The sequence below is a fragment of the Mobula hypostoma genome, chromosome 10 (assembly GCF_963921235.1).
Source record: "Mobula hypostoma chromosome 10, sMobHyp1.1, whole genome shotgun sequence".
Taxonomy (NCBI): Eukaryota; Metazoa; Chordata; class Chondrichthyes; order Myliobatiformes; family Myliobatidae; genus Mobula; species Mobula hypostoma.
Genome location: NC_086106.1, coordinates 115,779,462 through 115,803,434, shown reverse-complemented (window position 1 = coordinate 115,803,434; position 23,973 = coordinate 115,779,462). Strand labels below are relative to the sequence as shown.

General features: G+C 40.8%; 1 protein-coding gene across 3 annotated transcripts in view; it reads right to left on the bottom strand.

Annotated features, from left to right (window-relative positions):
* ar (androgen receptor) overlaps window positions 1–23,973 on the bottom strand; it is a 217,413-nt gene that overhangs the window by 160,796 nt on the left and 32,644 nt on the right. For all 3 annotated transcript variants that reach the window (XM_063061070.1, XM_063061072.1, XM_063061071.1), the window contains exon 2: window positions 6,748–6,899. In XM_063061070.1, the coding sequence (XP_062917140.1) occupies window positions 6,748–6,899 (152 nt within the window). The remainder of the gene's footprint in view (window positions 1–6,747; window positions 6,900–23,973) is intronic.

Here is a 23,973-nt window from a genome sequence, read left to right as displayed (position 1 = left end):
GGATACAGAGAGAGATGATGAGAATTAAACTAAGGGAGTTGGGGATGCAGGAATTCACATTAAAAGGGTTGCTGGGCATGGGTGAGAGAGCACAAGTCCGGGTATTTTTAGCGTTTTTAAGGGGTACAGGGTTTTTTTTTATAGAATATGACGAATAAATAGGAATAGGATACTAGGATGGTCAAAGATGGAAGGGTGAAGTGTAGGTTTGTGTGTGTGTGTGTGTGTGTGTGTGTGTGATTGGGTGAAGGGATTTAGAATGTATGTCCAGTGCACATTCTGGAGCAGAGGGTGGCGGTAATGCACCGTTAAGCTGGATGCCAACCGCCGTAAAACAAGATACAGACAGACAGCTCTGTTTCAGACCCAGTCACTATTACTGCTGGGTATGAGTGTTTTACCAAGTGTGCCATGTGCTGTCTGTAGTCAGTGACGGGTCTTCGTCACAGACTTGAATTGATTTTCAAACTTCTAAGTTTTACAGGACACCCTGAAAGTCAAGACCAGCAGGAAGCAGCCAATATAGTCACCACAGCAACACCTCCAGGCTCAAAGAACAAGCACAGAGGACTCAGGTAGAAGGGTAATCAATATGTAAGCACAATAGTGAAACATGCTGAAAGTACGTCATTGTGAAAATATTCAAGTAATTCAACTTAAGAATTCATGTTTGCCATATTGCTGTTAACTGATAAATCTTCAGGGCTGTAAAAATTCAAATGGAAATTCCAACTTCACAATACTTTTCTCTTATAAAGTACACAATTTAGTGTTCTCTTTCAGCCCCATTTTCTTGCCTTCTCCCACTAACCTTTGTCACCCCTACTAATCAAGAACTTACTATTCTCAGTGTTAAATATACCCAATGACTTGGTCTTCACAGCCATCTGTGTCAAAGAACTCCACAGATTCCCATCCCTTTGGCTAAAGAAAGCCAGCGAGCACTGTGAGGGTCATGTTCTCTGACTTTTCCAGTGCGCTCAACACCATCCGCCCTGCTCTGCTGGGGGAGAAGCTGACAGCGATGCAGGTGGATGCTTCCCTGGTATCATGGATTTTTGATTACCTGACTGGCAGACCACAGTACGTGTGCTTGCAACACTGTGTGTCCGACAGAGTGATCAGCAGCACTGGGGCTCCACAGGGGACTGTCTTGTCTCCCTTTCTCTTCACCATTTACACCTCAGACTTCAACTACTGCACAGACTCTTGTCAGTTTCAGAAGTTTTGGGATGACACTGCCATAGTTGGATGCATCAGGAAGGGAGATGAGGCTGAGTACAGGGCTACGGTAGAAATATTTGTCACATGGTGTGAGCAGAATTATCTGCAGCTTAATGTGAAAAAGACTAAGGAGCTAAGGTACCGGTGACCCCTATTTCCATTCAGGGGGTCAGTGTGCACATGGTGGAGGATTACAAATACCTGGGGGTACGAATTGACAATAAACTGGACGGGTCAAAGAACACTGAGGGTCAGAGCCGTCTCTATTTCCTGAGGAGACTGAGGTTCTTTAACATCTGCCGGACGATGCTGAGGATGTTCTACGAGTCTGTGATGGCCAGTGCTATCATGTTTGCTGTTGTGTGCTGGGGCAGCAGGCTGAGGGTGGCAGACACTAACAGAATCAACAAACTCATTCATAAGGCCAGTGATGTTGTGGGGATGGAACTGGACTCTCTCACGGTGGTGTCTCAAAAGAGGATGCTGTCTAAGTTGCATGCCATCTTGGTCAATGTCTCCCATCCACTACATAATGTACTGGGTGGGTATAGGAGTACATTCAGCCAGAGACTCATTCCACCGAGATGCAACACAGAGCGTCATAGGAAGTCATTCCTGCCTGTGGCCATCAAACTTTACAACTCCTCCCTTGGAGGGTCAGACACCCTGAGCCAATAGGCTGGTCCTGGACTTATTTCATAATTTACATATGATTATTTAACTATTTATGGTTCTATTACTATTTATTATTTATGGAGCAACTGTAACAAAAACCAATTTCCCCCAGGATTAATAAAGTATGACTATGACTCATCTCAGCTCTGCAAGGACATCATTATATTCTGTGGCTGTGCCCTCTGATCTTAAGACGTCCCAGTACTAGAACATCCTCTCCACTTCTACTGTATCTAGGGCTTTCAATATTCAAAACAACACACAAAATGCTGGAGGAACTCAGCAGGTCAGGCAGCATCTATGGAAATGAATAAACAGTCGACGTTTCGGGCCGAGACCCCTCTTTCAATAATCAGCAAGTTTCAAGATACTCCACCATCCTCCTAAATCTCCAGTGGGTACAGACCAAGAGAACCATCAAATGCTCCTTATATGTTAACCTTTTCATCCTCAGGATCATTCACGCAAGCCTCCCTCGGACCCTCTTCAATGTCAGCACATCCTTCCCTAGATATGGATCCCAAAACTGCTCACAATGCTCCAAATGTGGTCTGACCACTACCTTATAAAAACTCAGTATTACATCCTTGCTTTTATATTCTAGTCCTCTTGATATGAATGTTAACATTGCATTTGCCTTTCTTATTACCAACTCAACCTTGAGGGGATCCTGCACGAGGACTTTGAATTTCCTTTTCACCTCTGATTTCTGAATTCTTTCCCCATTTGGAAAATAGTACACACCTTTACTACTACTACTGAAAGGCATGACCATACAACTATATTCCAACTGCTACTCCTTTGCCCATTTTCCTGGTCTGTTGAAGTCCTTTTGCAGACTCCTTGCTTTTTCAACACTATCTGCCCCTCCAGCTATCTACATATCATCTGCAAATTTAGCCACAAAGTCATCAATTCTATCATCCAAATTATTAGCACATAACATGAAAAGTAGCAGATCCAACAAACACCCCTTCAGCCAATCAGAAAAGACCACCTATATTCCCACACTTTGCCTCCTGCCAGTCGGCCAATCTTAGCCATGCTAGTCCCTTTCCTGTAATACCATGGGCTCTTATCTTGTTTAGCAGCCTCATATGTGGCACTTTATCAAAAGCCTTCTGAAAATAGAAACAAACAATATCCACTGACTTTCCTTTTGTTTATTCAACTTGGTAACTTCTCAAACTATTCCAACAAGATTTATCTGAAAGATCTCTAGTTAACAAAATCATGCTGACTATGGCTTATTATCATTTGCTGCCAAATACCCCAAAACCTCATCCTTAATAATGGACTTTACTGTATGCTTTGAGTATTAACAAATTCTACTGTATGTTGTACAGTGAGTCACAGTCTAAAGCTGAAGTTGCAACATATTGTGACGTTCTGGGTGGGGGCGTGGTTGACAGCCTGCCCCTGCATTTCTAATGACCAATACTGTTTATTGTTCTTGTGTTAAAATGATTATGTGGGGTTATGGTGGGAAGTTCCAGTTCATTTATTGTTGCATTTTAGCTTGGGTGAAACAGTTATTTGCTTGTGTATTTGTGGGTCACCCTAACTGTATCTGGGGTGTGTGATGGTCACCTCCCCCGTCAGTGTGTGACTGATTAGGTTCACTCTCCAGGTCATGGTACCCAGTCTATTTTGTGTTTCTCACAATAAAATCGTTGTTGAGTTAAAGAGCTTCCTCGTCTGTCATTATGGACCAAATGCTCACCACAATATTATAGTTGCCCAACAATTAACCTTTCAAAGTTCAAGAGTAAATTTATTATCAAAGTACTTATATATCACCAAATATAACCCTGAGATTCGTTTTCTTGAAGTATATTCAATAAATCCAATGACCATAACAGAATCAAAGAAAGACTGCACCAACTTGGGTGTTCAACCAGTGTACAAAGGATAACAAACTATGCAAATACCAAGGAATAAAAATAATTAATAAACAATAAATAGATAGATAGAGAACATTAGACATGGTGTCCTTGAATGGGAGTCCATAGGTTGTGCATTTCCATCTTATATTTGTATTGTTGATCTACTGTACAATAGATTGGGCATTTTAACATTTATTTCACTTTTAAAAGTAAAATATATTCTTGTGCTATTTTTAAAGAATGGCTTTAACCTTAGAGCTACACTGTCTTTTGAAAATGTCATACTGAGAAATTTGAGTTTATCTGATAAATTACCTTTATTTACTTTGTTCTTTAATTAAAGAGTTTTTTTTACAGGATTAAATGCGGCTGTTAAAAATCCCACAGCAGTATTTAATGATCAGTGTTTAAAATATTAAGTAGAACATTATTTCAGTTGATCTTTTCAGAGAGATGTTGGAAGGAATGGCTAACACATTTGACTAGACATTGTATATAAAGATTATTAAGTATTTTACATTCTCAAATCCAGTAAATCATTATTTTTTGTGACTGTCCGCAATCAATAACTCTTTGAATCCTTCTCTGTTCAAAATGTTTCAGTTTTCAGTTGTATTTGTAATTCTGTTACAAATGCCAGCTTTTAAAGGCTGCAATTACAAGCTCTTACTAAAATGGAAAATGCTGACACTAGAAAAAGTCAGCAGAAAACAGGCTCGAGTGCTCTTTCATAAAGTACACTTTAAATGACAATTCTTTGCAGAAAGCAAAACAGCATATTGAAATAATTAACATGAAACGTTGAAGTTAATACTCAAACTGCTGTTAACTATTTTAATAACACTGCACAGTCTGAGATGTTCATGGTGAAATAGCATGCTCTGGTCACAAGGCAAATAGAATACACTGTCTTCAGTACTAGAATCCATGGCATGAAATAAATACTCACGTCCTGGAAGAACACACCCTGAACCCACAGCAATAAGCAAAACTAAAATTAGGATGGCCACAGATTTCTTTTTTCCCTCTGAAGAACATTAGTGAAGCAACTCTTGCAACTATCTGGTAGATTTAAGGTTGAGTAGCAAAAATATTTTTTATTTTAATTCCAGATTCATTTAATTACTTGAAAACTTTCCTCAACTGTCAAACTGGAGTGTGTATTAATGACTCTTGATCAATGGCCCAGAACTCCAACTGCTAATCCAGTAATTTAACTGCTTTGCCCATATTGATTGACAGTATATTTATCACTATTGCCATTCCTGTTATTTCCCCAATTTTCCTGTTCTTTTCAAAGATCCTTAAGCTTGGAAGACTTTACATCTAATGATATTCAGGCTGTCAAAAGGGCTGCATAAAGGCTGTAATATTAGACTTTTCTTCCAAAAGTTAGGAATCAATCGTAGGAAATCATTTATTTCCTACGATTGTCAGTATTAGTGTCCAATCACTAATCCAGGTAACAGGCTTCAGTCTATTTGTCCTGCTGGGTCTAATTCGTATAATACTGATTTGCTGAGTACTATTTTTCTTATTGTAGAAAACACTAAGCAGAAACTGCATTAAGACCTTCATTACAGATTTGGGGGATGTGTTGGAGATAAGAGAAAGAAAAAGAAAATAAGCAAACTCTCTCATGGATCATAGCTGCAATTTAGAGGAACAATAATATTATGGAACACTGTTTTGTCCCAAATTTCAGAATCAGAAACAAAAGTTTGCTTTCTGGATGGAAAATTATTATCTAGATGCATGAACATCAGGGTCAAAAATTTCCCTCAGTTCTAAAATTTTAGCCTAACTCTTGTTTGCATATATTAATAGAAAGTCTTTTTCCGTCGTCTTATTCTCAATCAACATCAATGAAGTATATGCTTTACCTTTACCATCAGGCTAAAAATTGTCATTCAAATCCCCATTTCCAGACATTTCCTTCATAGCAAAATTGACAACTAAGAGGACACTGGTCTTCATCACTTATGCACAATGTATTCATTAAAAGACTGCAAAGTAAACCAGACACATCTTATGGTTTTCAGGCTCTGAGGCTACAAACTGCAATTACTATTCAGTTAACCCTAGCTGAGCACACTCCATGTACCTGGTTCTCACAAATAGCAACACATGTAGACATGGTGGTAAAGAAGACATATGGCATGGTTTTGGCCTGGTCCAATGAAGGCAAGAGTTGGAATATCATAATACTTTAGTCAGCGTCCTTATTGCTCATTTATTATTTCTTTTTGTATTTGTACAGTTTGTTCTCTTTTGCGCAATGGATGAACATCCAAACTGGTGCAGTCTTTCATTGATTCCATTACGGTTATTATTCGATTATGGATTTATTGAGTATGCCCACAAGAAAATGACTCTTAGGATTGTATACCGTGATATACGTACTTCGATAATTTTTCTTAAATGAGCCGAGTTGAAGGGTCTGTTTTCATGCTGTATAACTTATTGAGAGAGATCAGGCACTTGGTTCTGTTTGTGGGAGGAATTTCTCTGCAGATTCCAAATCCAATCTTTGTTGCAATTAATTTATTTTTCAATGCAATCATGATTTCCATTTGACAATGATTGATCAATGTATAGTGTGTACATTAAAAACAAGTACAAGCTCCTTTGATAAATCTAACTAGGAACGTACAAAGGCACAATCTTTGGAATCAGTGCTGATATCAACCCCTGCCTATTCTATGCTACTTGTATGTGATGAAATCCACAAGTCCAATTTAAAGTTTTGAAATTATAACTTCATAATCTGCATCTGAATTACAAATTATGGAAAAAGCTCAGTTATATAAACTTTTAACATAAGTACCTTATATACTAAATGGGTAATTCAAAATTGGGACCAAAAATAAGATAATTTCACATCAGCAGACCTTTTAATACAAACCAGGTGTGGTCTAAGTTGGTCAATCAAAAAGTGAGATAGATAACTTGGTGTTTGTACCTTCTGCTGCCCTCTTGAAGAACACTTTACAACTACCACAGGTGAGTGCTCCATAATGACATCCAGATGCCTCGTCACCACAAATGAGACATGTTTTCTGAGGTTGGAAAAAGTAGTCCATCTGAAGACCAAGGTTCCTTGTATTATCCAATCTTACATGGGAAAAAAAAACAAAATACATGTCATTACATTTATGCTAGACAGTGTCAGAATCAGTTTGTTCAGAAACATTACCATAACAATGAATAATTGTAATTTTCAATTTTCTTAAACTGAATGGATGACTGTATTCTGTAAACACTTTTGAATAAATGTATCAAACTAGAATCCTCAAATTATATTGTTTTATTCTACTACCATAATTGATAAAACTTAATAAAACATCAGTGAGAAACTAATGAAAGCTGCAACTTAGAATGTTCAAATCATTTTATTCTTCAGTATACATCAAGTTAAAGATATCTTGGAGTTAGAGGGAAACAGAAGTACTGGTATGTGACAGCTTTTACCCCACTGTTCTAAGATGTTATAAATGGTTATCTAGTATGATAAGATGGACTCTTGACCTCACAATGTAATTATGATCTTGTATCTTATTGTTTACCTACAGTGCACTTTCTCTGTAGCTGTTGTTATTGTTTTACCTTGTCTGACCTCAATGCACTGTGTAGTCATTTGATTTGTATGGACAGTATGCAAGACCAGCTTTTTAGTGCGCCTCCATACATGTGACAATAATAAACCAATTTCAATTCTAATTTTACTTAGGTAAGAAAAATCAATCATATAGCTATTAATCTGGGACAGTATTTTCTGATCATCTAGTGGGAAACCCCAAAGGTTTAGAAAAACTTACATTTGGGTACACAACATACAATGTAGTTTGATTTAAGTGCCAACTGCATAATAAAATTTACTAAGTTGTCTCAATATCCTCATTAAACCCTTTCTCTAAGGCTTGAGCTTCAACTGAATATCTTTCATTCAAAACAGCCAAAGGATTTTAATTATGTGAAAAAACTTCAATATTCAAAAAGGGATCAGGTTCCTCATATTTCATTTGTCGCCCAGATACCAGCAAGTTATTGTTTACATTACCATTATCAAACCCAGTTGTATGAACTCACAGCAAATGCATCATCAATGACTCAGATTATAATATGACTTTCACTTAACAAAGTCAGCGATGTGAAAAAAAATGTTAGAATGATTTTAAATTCAGAAACTGGATGATTAAGGTAATGGAGACTGAGCTTTTCAGTTTTGTTAAAGCAGCTGGGCTTAGCTTGCACAAGTCAAGAAACAGACTGAAAAATCATTTTTTAAAAAAAAAGACAAACAAAATTAATTTGCTTCTCGCACCTTTCACTCTAAGATCTGGCTAGATCACTCACTTCAGGTAGCTCAAGTACAGCACCAGGAACAATTAGATCCAATCATCCTTGATAGCTGCACCTTTGCATGGATGTTCAGACATGCTGAATAAAGGTGACAGATGACATATACCAGTTGTCCCCAACCAACGGGCCGCGGACCAGTACCGGGCTGCAGAGCATATGCTACCGGGCCATAAGGAAACGATATGAGTCAGCTGCACCTTTCCTCATTCCCTGTCACGCACTGTTGGACTTGAACATAGGGTTGCCAACTGTCCCGTATTTGCCGGGACATCCCGTATATTGGGCTAAATTGGTTTGCCCCATACCATACCGCCCTTGTCCCGTATTTCCCCCGCTAAGATAGAGCAGTCCTATGAAACCTTTCCTGCTGAAATGGCGTGAAGCGAAGAAGCAATTACCATTAATTTATATGGGAAAAAATTTTGAGCGTTCCCAGACCCAAAAAATAACCTACCAAATCATACCAAATAACACATAAAACCAAAAATAAATAACACTAATATATAGTAAAAGCAGGAATGATATGATAAATACACAGCTTATATAAAATAGAAATAATGTGTGTACAGTATAGTCAGGAAGATGAAGCCAAAACTGATTTGTGTGTGTGTGGGGGGAAATCGGCACGTACGCACATGCACACATCACACATGTGCACACAGGTGCCCGCGCAAGGCTTCATGGTCATGGCAGTCTTTCCTGGGGTAAAGTGTCCCAGGATGTGACGGCTAATTTTGTTCCTTATTTGAGAGTGAGAAAGTTCGCAACCCTAACTGTAAAAGACATGTTGAGGTAAGTTTAACCCTAGTTGAACACCCCCCCCCCGCCTGGTTGGCCGGTCCGCAAGAATATTGTCAATATTAAACCGGTCCACGGTGCAAAAAAGGTTGGGAACCCCTGACATGTACTGTAAGGAAGCATCCTCAACCACTCTTATTCTGCTGCTTAATGCTACAATCCCTGCTGCAGTTGTTAATGTCACACTTTCATCTTTTATTCTACTCAGATGAAGGTAACGAGCAATAACTTTTATAAACTGAATGGTATTAAGCTGACCAGAGCACTAGAAAATAGCAACACTGGAAATCACAAGTAATATCAATTACACCTTCTCAGCAGCTGCTGTATGCTAGTAATCCAAGAGGCTGTAGGTGCTTGCATGCTTGAATTCCACACCTTCTGAATCTCCAATCCATCTAAGTCTTAGCAAATTCCTTATTTGGGAAAAAAAAATTTGCTTCCAACTTCATCATTAGACTCCAAACTGCATGTATTTCCTGACTGTCCAGCTGCTTACAGTCAGAGCCTCTTGCAGCTTTGAATCATTCCTTGGGAAAATTGGCAGCAGGTAAGAAATCAAGATGGAAGTGTAGTTCACTTAATATTTTTAATTCTTTGGTGGTAGCTCAAAATCCTCCACCAACATCTCTACACAATTCATTCTGTGTACTCCTCTTTAACATTTTAAAATCATTCCTAATTTATAAATATGATCACTTTGGGTGCTTGGAGAAGTCTGTAATTCTTTTGTTGGAGGCTTTTATAATTTTAAAACTCTACTATAACATTCTCTCTCAGTTTGCCTTATTCTGCAGAAAAGATTATAGCAACTTCACTTGCCTTATTAGCTTAAACATTAGGATCAATCATGTAGTCCGCTCTATACAGGCATCCAATAACTAAATATTATTTTTGAAAAAGCAAGATCAAAAGTGTACATTGTATTCCAGAAGTAGTCTCAATGGAGCTAAATACAGTTTTAATCTCAATGGTTCTTGATACATCTTTTAAAATTGCAAGATCTTTCCTGTTGCAGTTTCTCGGATGTGCATTCCCACAATGTGCAATATATATCAACTTCCCTTTGCTATATCTCATAAGCTCATAGGTCTCCGCATTAGATTTTATTTACCACCATTTGCCCACCAAATGAGCTTGTTAAGATTATAAGGTTACGCACAATGTTACTTGTAATTTGCTACCATTCACAATTGAAATTACTTAAAACGTGAATGCTTTGGACTATTCCTTCTCCCAAATACTAAATGCAGGACTTCACATTGGTCCTGCATGTTGAATAACAAACAACCACAATTACTTTATTCCTTCCCATGTAAGTTAGCATAAGGAAGAGTGTCAAGTGCCTCTTAAAATTCATTCTATCTATATAATCTAAATGAGCATAATCACGCAATAGCAAAGCACTCCAAATACCTTAACAGGGCAACAGATCCAGTCTATTATTCATTATTGTGAAATATATCCCACTCAAATTTTTCAGAATGGGATACACAATCTATGCAACATGACCTTTCACTCTACACTGATCTCTGATATACATTCTCAGACATGTTATGTTCTTTGCAAATAATTTTAAAAACATCATATACTATTAATTGCACACATAATCTACTTACATACAAGATAATTAGGTTTGCTCATTTATAATCAGCCACATTTCAGAAATAGATTCTACACTTGTAATTGAGTTCATTTTTTTCTATCCACCTAAAGACAAAGTATGTGTGTGAGGCCGGTTTTCTGTGCTCGGTGTCAGATATGGGAGGTCCTAGAGACTGTCGGCCTCCCGGACGACCACATCTGCACCAGGTGTGTCGAGCTGCAGCTCCTTAGAGACCATGTTAGGGAACTGGAGCTGCAGCTTGATGACTTTCGTCTGGTCAGGGAGAGTGAGGAGGTGATAAAGAGGAGCTATAGGCAGGTAGTCACCCCAGGACCACAGGAGACAGAAAAGTGGGTAACAGTCAGGAGAGGGAAGGGCAAAAAGCAGGTACTAGAGAGTACCCCAGTGGCTGTCCCTCTTAACAGTAACTATTCCAGCTTGAGTACTGTTGGTGGGGGGGGGGGGTGGCCTACCTGGGGGAAGCAACAGTGATCGCGCCTCTGGCACAGAGTCTGGCCCTGTGGCTCAGAGGGTAGGGAAAGGAAGAGATGGCAGCAGTGATAGGAGACTCTATAGTTAGGGGGTCAGATAGGCGATTCTGTGGACACACAAAAGAAACGCAGATGGTAGTTTGCCTCCCAGGTGCCAGGGTCCAGGATGTTTCTTATCGCGTCCATGATATCTTAAGTGGGATGGAGAACAGCTAGAGGTCGTGGTACATATTGGTACCAACGACATAGGTAGGAAAAGGGAGGAGGTCCTGAAAACAGACGACAGGGAGTTAGGAAAGAAGTTGAGAAGCAGGACCTCAAAAGGTAATAATCTCGGGATTACTGCCTGTGCCACGTAACAGTGAGTATAGGAATAGAATGAGGTGGAGGATAAATGTGTGGCTGAGGGATTGGAGCAGGGGGCAGGGATTCAGATTTCTGGATCATTGGGAGCTCTTCTGGGGCAGGTGTGACCTGCACAAAAAGGACGGGTTGCACCTGAATCTGAGGGGGACCAATATCCTGGCGGGAAGGTTTGCTAAGGCTATTGGGGAGAGTTTAAACTAGAATTGCTGGGGGGTGGGAACCGAACTGAAGTGACGGAGGAAAGGGAGGTTGGCTCACAAATAGAGAAAGCTTGGAGCCAGTGCGAAAGGAAGGATAGGCAGGTGATGAGAAGGGACGTGCTCAGTCCAAAGGTTTGAGATGTGTCTCTTTTAATGCGAGGAGTATCATGAATAAAGCGGATAAGCTTAGAGTGTGGATCAGCACTTGGAGCTATGATGTTGTGGCCATTACAGAGACTTGGATTATGCAAGGGCAGGAATGGCTACTTCAAGTGCCAGGCTTTGGATGTTTCAGAAAGGATAGGGAGGGAGGCAAAAGAGGTAGAGGCGTGGCACTGTTGATCAGAGATAGTGTCATGGCTGCAGAAAAGGAGGAACCATATAACCATATAACAATTACAGCACGGAAACAGGCCATCTCAGCCCTTCTAGTCCGTGCCGAACTCTTACTCTCACCTAGTCCCACCGACCTGCACTTAGCCCATAACCCTCCATTCCTTTCCTGTCCATATAGCTGTCCAATTTAGTTTTAAATGACAACATCGAACCTGCCTTAACCACTTCTGCTGGAAGCTCGTTCCACACAGCTACCACTCTCTGAGTAAAGAAGTTCCCCGTCATGTTACCCCTAAGCTTTTGCCCTTTAACTCTCAACTCATGTCCTCTTGTTTGAATCTCCCCCATTCTCAATGGAAAAAGCCTATCCACGTCAACTCTATCTATCCCCCTCGTAATTTTAAATACCTCTATCAAGTCCCCCCTCAACCTTCTACATTCCAAAGAATAAAGACCCAACTTGCTCAACCTTTCTCTGTAACTTAGGTGATGAAACTCAGGTAACATTCCAGTAAACACGAGGAAATCTGCAGATGCTGGAATTTCAAGCAACACACATAAAAGTTGCTGGTGAACGCAGCAGGCCAGGCAGCATCTAGTGGAAGAGGTACAGTCGACGTTTTGGGCCGAGACCCTTTGTCAGGATGAAGGGTCTCGGCCCGAAATGTCGACTGTACCTCTTCCAATAGATGCTGCCTGGACTGCTGTGTTCACCAACATTCTAGTAAATCTTCTCTGTACTCTCCCTATTTTGTTGACATCTTTCCTATAAAGAGGAAATCATGGAGGGGTTGTCTACAGAGTCTCTGTGGGTGGAAGTGAGGAATAGGAAGGGCTCAATAACTCCACTGGGTGTTTTTTATAGACCATCCAATAGTAACAGGAACATCGAGGAGCAGATAGGGAGACAAATTCTGGAAAGGGGTAATAATAACAGGGTTGTTGTGGTGGGAAATTTTAATTTCCCAATTATTGATTGGCATCTCCCTAGAGTGAGGGGTTTAGATGGAGTAGAGTTTGTTAGGTGTGTTCAGGAAGGTTTCTTGACACAATATGTAGATAAGCTTACAAGAGGAAAGGCTGTACTTGATCTGGTATTGGGAAATGAACCTGGTCTCTCAGTGGGAGAGCATTTTGGAGATAGTGATCACAATTCTATCTCCTTTACCATAGCACTGGAGAGGGATAGGAACAGACAAGTTAGGGAAATGTTTAATTGGAGTAAGGGGAAATACGAGGCTATCAGGGAAGAACTCGGAAGCATGGTTTGGAAACAGGTGTTCTCAGGGAAACGTACGGAAGAAATGTGGCAAATGTTCAGGGGATATTTGCGTGGAGTTCTGAGTAGGTACGTTCCAATGAGACATGGAAAGAATGGTAGGGTACAAGATCTATGGTGTACAAAGGCTGTTGTAAATCTAGTCAAGAAGAAAAGAGCTTACGAAAGGTTCAAAAAACTAGGTAATGACAGGAATCTAAAAGATTATAAGGCTAGCAGGAAGGAGTTTAAGAATGAAATTAGGAGAGCCAGAAGGGGCTATGAGAAGGCATTGGCGGACAGGATTAAGGAAAACCCCAAGGCATTCCACAACTACATGAACAGCAAGAGGATAAGATGTGAGAGAATAGAACCAATCAAGTGTGACAGTGGAAAAGTGTGTATGGAACCGGAGGAAATAGCGGAGGTACTTAATGAATACTTTGCTTCAATATTCACTACGGAATAGGATTTTGGCAATTGTAGGGATGACCTGCAGTGGACTGAAAAGCTTGAGCATGTAGATATTAAGGAAGAGGATGTGCTGGAGCTTTTGGAAAGCATCAAGTTGGATAAGTCACCGGGACTGGACAGGATGTACCCCAACCTACTGTGAGAAGCGAGGGAGGAGATTGCTGAGCCTCTGGCAATAATATTTGCATCATCAATGTGGACGAGAGAGGTTCCAGAGGACTGGAGGATTGCAGATGTTCCCTTATTCAAGGAAGGGAGTAGGGATAGCCCAGGAAATTATAGGCCAGTGAGTCTTACTTCAGTTGTTGGTAAGCTGATGGAGAAGATCCTGAGAGGCAGGATTTATGAACATTTGGAAAGGCATACTATGATTAGGAAGTCAGCATGGCTTTGTCAAAGGCAGGTCATGCCTTACGAGCCTGATTGAATTTTTTGAGGATGTGACTAAACACATTGATGAAGGTCGAGCCATAGATGTAGCGTATATGGATTTTAGCAAGGAATTTGATAAGGTACCCCATGCAAGGCTTATTGAGAAAGTAAGGAGGCATGGGATCCAAGGGGACACAGAAGGCAAAGAGTGGTTGTAGACAGGTCATATTCTGCATGGAGGCTAGTGACCAGGGGTGTGCCTCAAGGCTCCCTTCTGGGACCCCTACTCTTTGTGATAATGGACTCCAACACTTTCCCAACAACCAAGGTTAGGCTAACTGCCCTATAATCAGGAAGTGGAGGGATGGGTTAGTAAATGTGCAGATGGCACAAAGGTTGGAGGTGTTGTGGGTAGTGTGGAGGGCTGTCAGAGGTTACAACAGGACATTGATAAGATGCAAAACTGGGCTGAGAAGTGGCAGGTAGAGTTCAACACAGGTAAGTGTAAGGTGGTTCATTTTGGCAGATCAAATACGATGGCAGGATACAGCATTAATGGTAAGACTCTTGGCAGTGTGGAGGATCAGAGGGATCTTGGGGTACAAGTCCATAGGACACTCAAAGCTGCTATGCAGTTTGACTCTACGGTTAAGAAGGCATTGGCCTTCATCAATCGTGGGACTGAGTTTAAGAGCCGAGAGGTAACGTTGCAGCTATATAGGATCCTGGTCAGACCCCACTTGGAGTACTGAGCTCAATTCTGGTCGCCTCACTACAGGAAGGAAGTGGAAACCATAGAAAGGGTGCAGAGGAGATTTACAAGGATGTTGTCTGGATTGAGGAGCATGCCTTATGAGAATAGGTTGAGTGAACTCAGCCTTTTCTCCTTGGAGTGATGGAGGATGTGAGGTGACCTGATAGAGGTATACAAGATAATGACAGGCAATGATCATGTGGATGGTCAGAGGGCTTTTCCCCATGGGTGAAATGGCTAGCACGAGAGGGCATAGTTTTAAGGTGCTTGGAAGTAGGTACAGAGGAGATGTCAGGATAAAGTTTTTTTTTATGTAGAGTGGTGAGTGCATGGAATGGGCTGCCGGCAGTGGTGGTGGAGGCAGAAACGATAGAGTCTTTTAAGAGACTCCTGGATGGATACATGGAGCTTAGAAAAATAGAGAGCTATGGGTAAAGCCTAGGTAGTTCTAAGGTAGGGACATGTTTGGCACAGCTTTGTGGGCCAAAGGGCCTGCATTGTGCTGTATGTTTTCTGTTTCCCATTTGGTATCAATTTTCATATTTATGAAGCTGATTTTTATGTCTAGGCTTAGCCAACTTAAATTTTGTAATCAATGATGAGAGTGAAGTCTGTCTTAATAGGTGAACAATGAAAATCACAACAAGACAAAAATGAAAATGGGGAAGGAGCAGCAGCAACAGCAAGTGGCAATGTTTTTTCCCCAAATACTAAACTTTATGATCCTGGAATAACTTCTGATTGCAATAATATAATTTTCCCACAAAAAGAAAATCAAGGATTTAGACAGCATTAATGGCAGTGGTGGGGGTAACTTAGATCTATAATATAAAGGTATGCATGACATTAAGAAAATAAATAAAAGGACTATAGCTGTTTTAGTTTACTTTTCTTTGAACGCCTCAGTAAGCTCCCTTAATTGTCCACGATAGGCATGAATGAAAATGTCAGTAAGTCAATGATGGTTCTGCACAGAATTTCCTTGCAATGCTTTGTATAAAAACTGGTTCCAAAGCCAAATTAAAATAAACCACAAACAAGAGAAAATCTGCAGATGCTGGAAATCAAAGCAACACACAAGCATCTAAGCTCCATCCAGCACAAAAAGCAGGATCTCCTAGTGGCTACCCATTTTAATTCCGACATGTCAGTCCATGGCCTCCTCTGTCACAATGAGACAATAAGGCTACACTCAGGTTGGAGGAGCAATACCTTATATTCCATCTGGGTAGACCCCCAACTTGATGGCATGAACATCAATTTCTCAAACTTCCAGTAATACCACTACCCCCCCCCCCAAGCACCTTTCCCTATTTCCCTCATCTTATCACTTCCCTCCTTCTGGTGCTGCTCCCTCTCTTCTTTCTGCCATGGCTTTCTGTCTTTTTCTATCAGATTCCCCCTTCTCCAGCCCTGTATCTCTTTCACCAAACTTCCCAGCTCTTTACTTCACCTCTCCCCTCACCTCCCCGTTTCACCTATCACCTTGTGGTTCTTCCCCTTCTCCCCCCACTTTCTTACTCTAATCATTTATTTTCCAGTCCTGATGAAGGACCTCAGCCCAAAACATCAACTACTGTATACTCTCTTCCGCAGATGCTACCTAAGCTGTTGAGTTCCTCCAGCATTTTGTGTGTTGCTAAAATAAACCAAACAGATAACAATAACAGCAACTTGTTTCTAAAGTACCATTACTATTGCAAAACTTGCCAAGGCACTTCATATAAACACTTCTAATATTTGGGAACAAGTCACAAGGATGAGGAAGCAGATTTTGTTTTTTAAAAGAATGCCTTCAATGACAGGAGAAATTTGAAAGGCAAAAATAGGTTAAAAAATAAATTACTGTGACAGCTGAAGGGATAGTCACTAATCATGTAGCATTTAAATTTAGAGGCGACCCAGTGACCTTAATTGAATACCTTTAGATATCTTTGACGTTTGAAGGTAAACTAGAGATGGAGATATAAAGGGATTTGAAATGAAGTGTAAGAATTTTACACATAAGACATTACTTAACCAGGAACCAAGGTAGTTCAATGAAAAGGATAATGAATAGAAAGGAATCAAACACCTCCAGAATGAAAAGGCTGGCCAGGAGTTCAATGATATAGTTAAATCCTGACATTTTAAAAAAGACACAAGGTTTCCAGATAAGTTTAAGCCAAAACGATTGTGGAGGTAGGTGATGTTGCAGAGATTGGAAAAGACCATTTTGCCACATGTGAAATCCTCATCTGGGAGTAAAATACAGTACCAGTAGTAGTATATTTTGATATCAGATAGTTGGCAAAGAGCAAGGGAACGGATTCTGCGGCAGGGACTGAAAACATTAAAAATAATGCTCCTCAGTGGCCTTTTGGGATGGAGAGTTGGAATTATGAAATGTTGATGACATATCACAAAGTTTTAAATTAATAGATGGAGGAAGCAGAACAGAATAGCTAGTTTTTGTCCATTTCCAAGTCAAAACTGCAGCTGTGATTTCTGTTTTAGCTGATTAAACACTGGATCTTATTTTTTCTCCAAACAACTCATATTTTTTTTAAAGTTTAAGCTCTGAAATGCCAAATTAAATATAGATGATCCAAATAAGAAATGCCATTGACTTGCAGCCAGAGAAATCTAGAACTAACTCACTCACTCTGAACTCCTGGCATGGCCATAGCCAGTTTACTGACAGACAGGTATACAAGGAGGACTGCAGTTTGGATCAACACACAAAATGCTGGGGGACTTAGTGTGTCAGGAGGCATCTATGGAAGGAAATGAACAGCTGACATTTCAGTCTAAGATCCCTCAGCAAGAACACAAAGAAAGAAGGCAGAAGCCAGAATAAAAGTGTGGGGAGGAACAAATGTTGGCAGGCAATAAGTGAATCTAGGTGTAATGGAGAAGGCAGGAGGGTGGGCGAGGGAGAAAAGGAAATATTGTGAGAAGATGAGAGGTGACATGTGGGGAAAGCAAAGGACTGAAGGAGGAATCTGACAGAAGACAGCAGACCATGAAATATAGGGAAGATGGAGAATGAGAGGGAGGAAGAAAAATGTGATGGACTATCTGTGAGGATAGGAGAGGCGAAAGAGAAGGGATAATGGAACCATAGGGATAATGAAAAACGAGGGGGAAGGAACAGAGCAGAGTGGTAAGAGATATCGATGTTCATGCTGTCAGGCTGGAGATTTCCAAGAATGGAATACAAGGTGTAGCTCCTCCACTCTGCATATGGTTTCAACATGGCAGTACAGGAGGCCATGAACAGACATGTCAATGTGGGATTTGCATTATTAACCTATATATTTTCAAGGAATTGTATATATTTGAACCATCACTCTGCTTTTAATTTTACCATGTCTTCTAGGTGTTCTATTTTTTAGTGTGCTTTTTTTTATTCTTTGTATTTTTATAAAAATAAAAGTACAAAGGCTTCTCAAAACTGCATTATAATTCAATAAGATCAAGGATTATGCCTATTTTGTCAATATTCATATCCAGTCCCCAGATTTCTCATTTTCTCAATCTCCTAAGTATCTACGTTTCTTAATTTTGTATATGTTCAAGAACTGAGCAACTGAAGGCCAAAGGAAAAAAAAACAAATCTTATAATAGCCACACTGAAGTAAACTGATTTTTCCACCTCAAACTTAAATGGCAAACTCTGAAACTGAGACATAGCCCACTCTGCAATCAGAGAAAACTCTTTCCTAGTATCGATCCTTACTCATAATATGTAAATGATCCATAACCATAAAATATAGGAGTGGAATTAGGCTATTTGGCCCATTGAGTCTGTTCCACCATTTCATTATGATTTACTACATAATCTCATGATTTATTACTTTCATATTTTGGCATTCGTATTTTCTTTAGTAAACAACTGAAGCGAAAGAGACAACAAAAATCTCAGCCATCTCCAGTGGCTTCACACATAGGTGGCTCTGATGGTCTTCAAGAGGACCTAGACTCACTAGTCACCCTTTTACTGTTAATATAGCTGAAGAACTTCTTGTGATTATCATTAACTCTACCTGCTAAATCCACCTCATACCCCTTTTTGCCCTGATTTCCCTCTTAAACCCAGTCTTAAACCTCTATCTTCTTAAAGGGGTTCATTCGTAACCAGACAACAGGAATTCTGCAGATGCTGGAAATTCAAGCAACATACATCAAAGTTGCTGGTGAACGCAGCAGGCCAGGCAGCATCTATAGGAAGAGGCGCAGTCGACGTTTCAGGCCGAGACCCTTCGTCAGGACGAAGGGTCTCGGCCTGAAACGTCGACTGCGCCTCTTCCTATAGATGCTGCCTGGCCTGCTGCGTTCACCAGCAACTTTGATGTATGTTGCTCATTCGTAACCAGCTTCTTTTTTCTTACCAAAGCCTTAATGTCTCTTATCAACCAGGATCCCCTGGACTTGGTATGTCCACCCTTCACCCTAACAGGAACATACTGCCTCTGAACTCTTGGTTTGATCTTTTAAAAGTCCCTCATTTTCCAACTGTTCCATTGCTTTTAAAATGAGTCACCTATTCAACCACAGCTAGATTTTGCCTAACACCCTCAAATTTAGCCCTGCTTCAGTTCAGGACTTTAACTGGTGGATTCTAGTCTATCTTTTTCCATAGCTATTTTGCAACTACTAAAATTGTGGTCACTGAACCCAAAGTGGTCCCTAACTTCAGTTATTTGGTCCACCTCATTCCCGAAGAGGAGGTCCAGTTCTTTCCCCAAGTAGGTTCCTTCATAAATTGTGTAAGGGAAACATCTTGCACACAAACTCAGTCCCATCTAGGCCCTTTGCATGTAGCTGTGACAATATTAGGGTAAATATCCGGAAATCTGAAATCTCCCACGAGCGCTACCCTATTATTCTCACAACTTGTGATTTCTCGACATATCTGCCCTTCAACTTCCCTTGACTATTGGGGGAGGTCGACAATATAGAACTACAAAGGAGACAATCCATTTCTTATTTCTAGGTTCTACACAAATGTCTTTTTTAGATGATCCCTCAAGAACATTCTCTGAGCATTGCTGTTACGTGCTCCCTTTATCCAAAACAACACTCTCTCTTCTGTCATGCTTAAAGCAGCGGAAATCTAGAACACTAAACTGCCAGTCCTGCCTTTCTCTCAGCTATATTTCTGTAATGATCACATATCCTAGTTCCTAGAGGCAATCTTTGCCTATGAAGGGTTTGTAAGAAAATTTTATCACCTGCTACAAAAATTATTAGTGATTTACTGACATGATGTAGGAAACATGACAACCTAGTGTACATAACAGCCCTCCCAAATATCAATATAAAAGTGACTAGGAATGAATATTGTTCCATCTTAAATTTTCATGGAGCTCTGGCATTTCTTTGTCATGCTTTTTTCAACAGAAGCATATAAGAATCATTACTATCAGAAGAGTCATGATCTCATTACGTGATGGAGCAGGTTCAAGGGGACAGCTGACCTACTCCAGCACCTAATGTGTAGATTTATTGAGATGTTCCACACTACCTAGGGGGAGGCAAGTGGAGATTGGAGATCTCCAAGGCCTAGGATGGAGGGAACAACATGCATAAAACTCTGGAGGAACTGAGCAGATAAGGTAGCATCTATGAAGGGGGAAGGGGAGGAGCTTCAGCTAATGGGTGAGGTTTCTCTAACTTCCAGTAACCACTCCTCTCTGTCCCCACCTTTATTTTCCCTTATCCCTCTCACCAATTTTCATTCCCCACCCCACCTTCATGACCTGTCCATCAGCAGCACATTCCTTTCTCTGGTTCCCCTCCTTCTTCCCTTTATTCCATGGTGTACTGTCCTATCAGATTCCTCCTGTTTCAGCCTTTTACCTCTTCTGGGATCTACCAGCTTCTCATATCATTCCCTCCCTATCTTCTCCCTCTCATCTGCATTCACTTATCACCTACCAGCCCTTGTTCATCCACTCCCCACTTTTACTCTGACTTCTATCCTCCTTCCAGCACTGATGAATGGTGTCAGCTCAAAATATCAACAGTTCATTTCCCTTCGTAGATGTTGTCTTACCTGCCAAGTTCCTCTAGCACTTTTTGGGCTTCGCCTCAGATTTCTAGCATCTCCAATCTCTCCTGCCTGGGGACTGAAGGGAGAGATTCCTTACTGCAGCAGATGAAGCTAAGCCAGGGACTGCAACTACATCTACTGTCCTTGGTTATTATGTTATAACACGGTTACCTGCGGAACTAGGTAACTGGATTCTATCTTGGTGGCCAGGAAGGGAGTGGTAAAGTTGGGAATGAAGTAGAGGTTTAAGGTCAACCGTACATGGTGGCATGTAAAAGTTTGGGCACCCCTGGTCAAAATTTCTGTTGCTGTGAATAGCTAAGCGAGTAAAAGATGACCTGATTTCCAAAAGGCATAAAGTTAAAGATGACACATTTCTTTAATATTTTAAGCAAGAAAACTTTTTTTATTTCCATTGTTTATAGTTTCAAAATAACAAAAAAGGAAAAGGGCCCGAAACAAAAGTTTGGGCACCCTGCATGGTCAGTACTTAGTAACACCCCCTTTGGCAAGTATGTCAGCTAAGAGCCTTTCCATTCTTCTTTGCAAAAGACTTCTAGTTCTGTGAGATCCTTGTCTGTCTTACATGCACTGCTCTTTTGAGGTCTATCCACAGATTTTCAATAATGTTTAGGTCTGGGGACTGTGAGGGCCATGGCAAAACCTTCAGCTTGCGTCTCTTGAGGTAGTCCATTGTGGATTCTGAGGTGTGTTTAAGATCATTATCCTGAAGCCATCCTCCTTTCATCGTCAGCTTTTTTACAGACTGTGTGATGTTTGTTTCCAGAATTTGCTGGTATTTAATTGAATTCATTCTTCCTTCTACCAGTGAAATGTTCCCCGTGCTAATGGCTGCAACACAAGCCCAAAGCATGATCGATCCACCCGTGTTTAACAGTTGGAGAGGTGTTCTTTTCACGAAATTCTGCACCCTTTTTTCTCCAAACATACCTTTGCTCGTTGTGGCCAAAAAGTTCTATTTTAACTTCATCAGTCCACAGGACTTGTTTCCAAAATGCATCAGGCGTGTTTAGATATTTCTTTGCAAACTTCTTACGCTGAATTTTCTGGTGAGGATGCAGGAAAGGTTTTGGGAGAGGAGAAGATTGTGGCACGATGCAGCTCGCAGCTGCCACTCCGGTGGTGATGTCTGCTATTTGTCAAGTAGGGTGCCGTGCACAATCCCGATTTGATGGAGACAGACGTGAGAGCACGGAGGAACATCTGATGAAACTTCTGAAATGCCTGCTTCGCTGCTGCTGCTACTGTGTGGTCCGAAATCTCCGGAGGGGAGGGCCCTGAGACCTTAGCTTTGCTTGTTGCTCGGCGGCTGGGGCGGGGTCGAAGCGCTCGGCAGAGGATGGTGCTTGGTGCTCGATGTCGAAGGGCTGGTCGGAGGCTCGAAGTTATCAGACTCAGAGAGTCCGCAGTGGTCGGGTGCTTCCAATCGGCAAGTTTGTGGCGCTTGGAGGTTCACAGCAGGGAGAGTTTCTCCCTTCTACCGTCTGCGTGAGATGATGAGGCTATCAGGACTTTGAGACTTTTTTTTACCGTGCCCATGGTCTGCTCTTTATCAAATTACGGTATTGCTTTGCACTGTTGTAACTATGTGTTAATAATTATGTGGTTTTGTCAGTTTTAGTCTTGGTTTGTCCTGTGTTCCTTGTGATATCATTCTGGAGGAACATTGTATCATTTTTTAATGCATGCATTTCTAAATGACAATAAATGAGGACTGAGTGTCCTCATAATCTAATCTAAAAAGAGCAGTGCATACAAGATGACCCAAGAATCTCACAGAACTAAAGCCTTTTGCAAGGAAGAATGGGCGAAAATCCCCCAAACAAGAATGGAAAGACTCTTAGCTGGCTACAAAAAGCATTTACAAGCTGTGATTCTTGCCAAAGCGGGTGCTACTAAGTACTGACCATGCAGGGTGCCCAAACTTTGGTTTCCGGACCTTTTCCGTTTTTGTTATTTTGAAACTGTAAAAGGTGGAAACAAAAAAAGTAATCTTGCTTAAAATATTAAAGAAATGTGTCATCTTTAACTTTCTGCCTTTTGGAAATCAGGTCATCTTTTACTCACTTAGCTATTCACAGTAACAGAGATTCTGACCAGGGTGCCCAAACTTTTGCATGCCACTGTATATGGTAGTTTAAACCAGGGGTCCCCAACCTTTTTTGCCTGTGGACCGGTTTAATATTAACAATATTCTTGCGGACCGGCCGACGGGGGGGATGGGAATGCGGGGTGGGTGTTAATCACGACCAGAAAATAGGTGATAAGTCACTTCTAAGTGGTTAATACACTCAATTTCATTTCTAAATGAATTTAATCTTAAACACACAGCGCATATTTTCCTCGCATATATGTAGTGATAAGTCAATTATAACAGTGGTTCCCAACCTCTGGGCCGCGGACTGATACATTGCTGTGAAGAATGCAGCAGTACAGCAGTAGTCTGAACACACTCATCACATATTTAAGAAAAAAGCCAAAATAAACAAGCTAATTAATTAGGTGCTGCTCGGCACGTAAATATTGGCCCAGAACAGAGGCAACGCAATCAGATCTGGGCCTCTGATCTGCGCCGACATTTACGTACCGGGTGGCACCTAATCAATTAGCTTGTTTATTTCGGGTTTTTTCTTAAAGATGAGCTGGGTGCATTCCGGTTACCGCTGTACCACTGCATTCTTCACAGCCCAGAGGTTCGGGAACACTGAATTATAAGTCAACAGCATCATAACATTATAAGTAACATTTGGATATTAAACACAGCACATATTTTCCCCAGATGAACATATAAAATCATTGCAACACACCAATATCGCTGAATCAGTGGGAGCCCTGGGCTTGTTTTCCTGCAACCAGACGGTCCCTTCGAGGGGTGATGGGAGATAAAGATACTCGAAGGGGGTTCCTTATGTCCAGTCTATTCCGCAATTTGGTTTTCATTGCATTCATCACAGGAAATTCCGCTTTGCAGTGATATGATGTTGGAAATGGAAGCAATGTTTTCAGTGCTTTCGTGGCTATCTCAGGGTATTCAGCTTTGACTTTGATCCGGAATGCCGGCAGAGATGTTATGGCAAACATACTTCTCAGCCCACCGTCATTTGCAAGCTCAA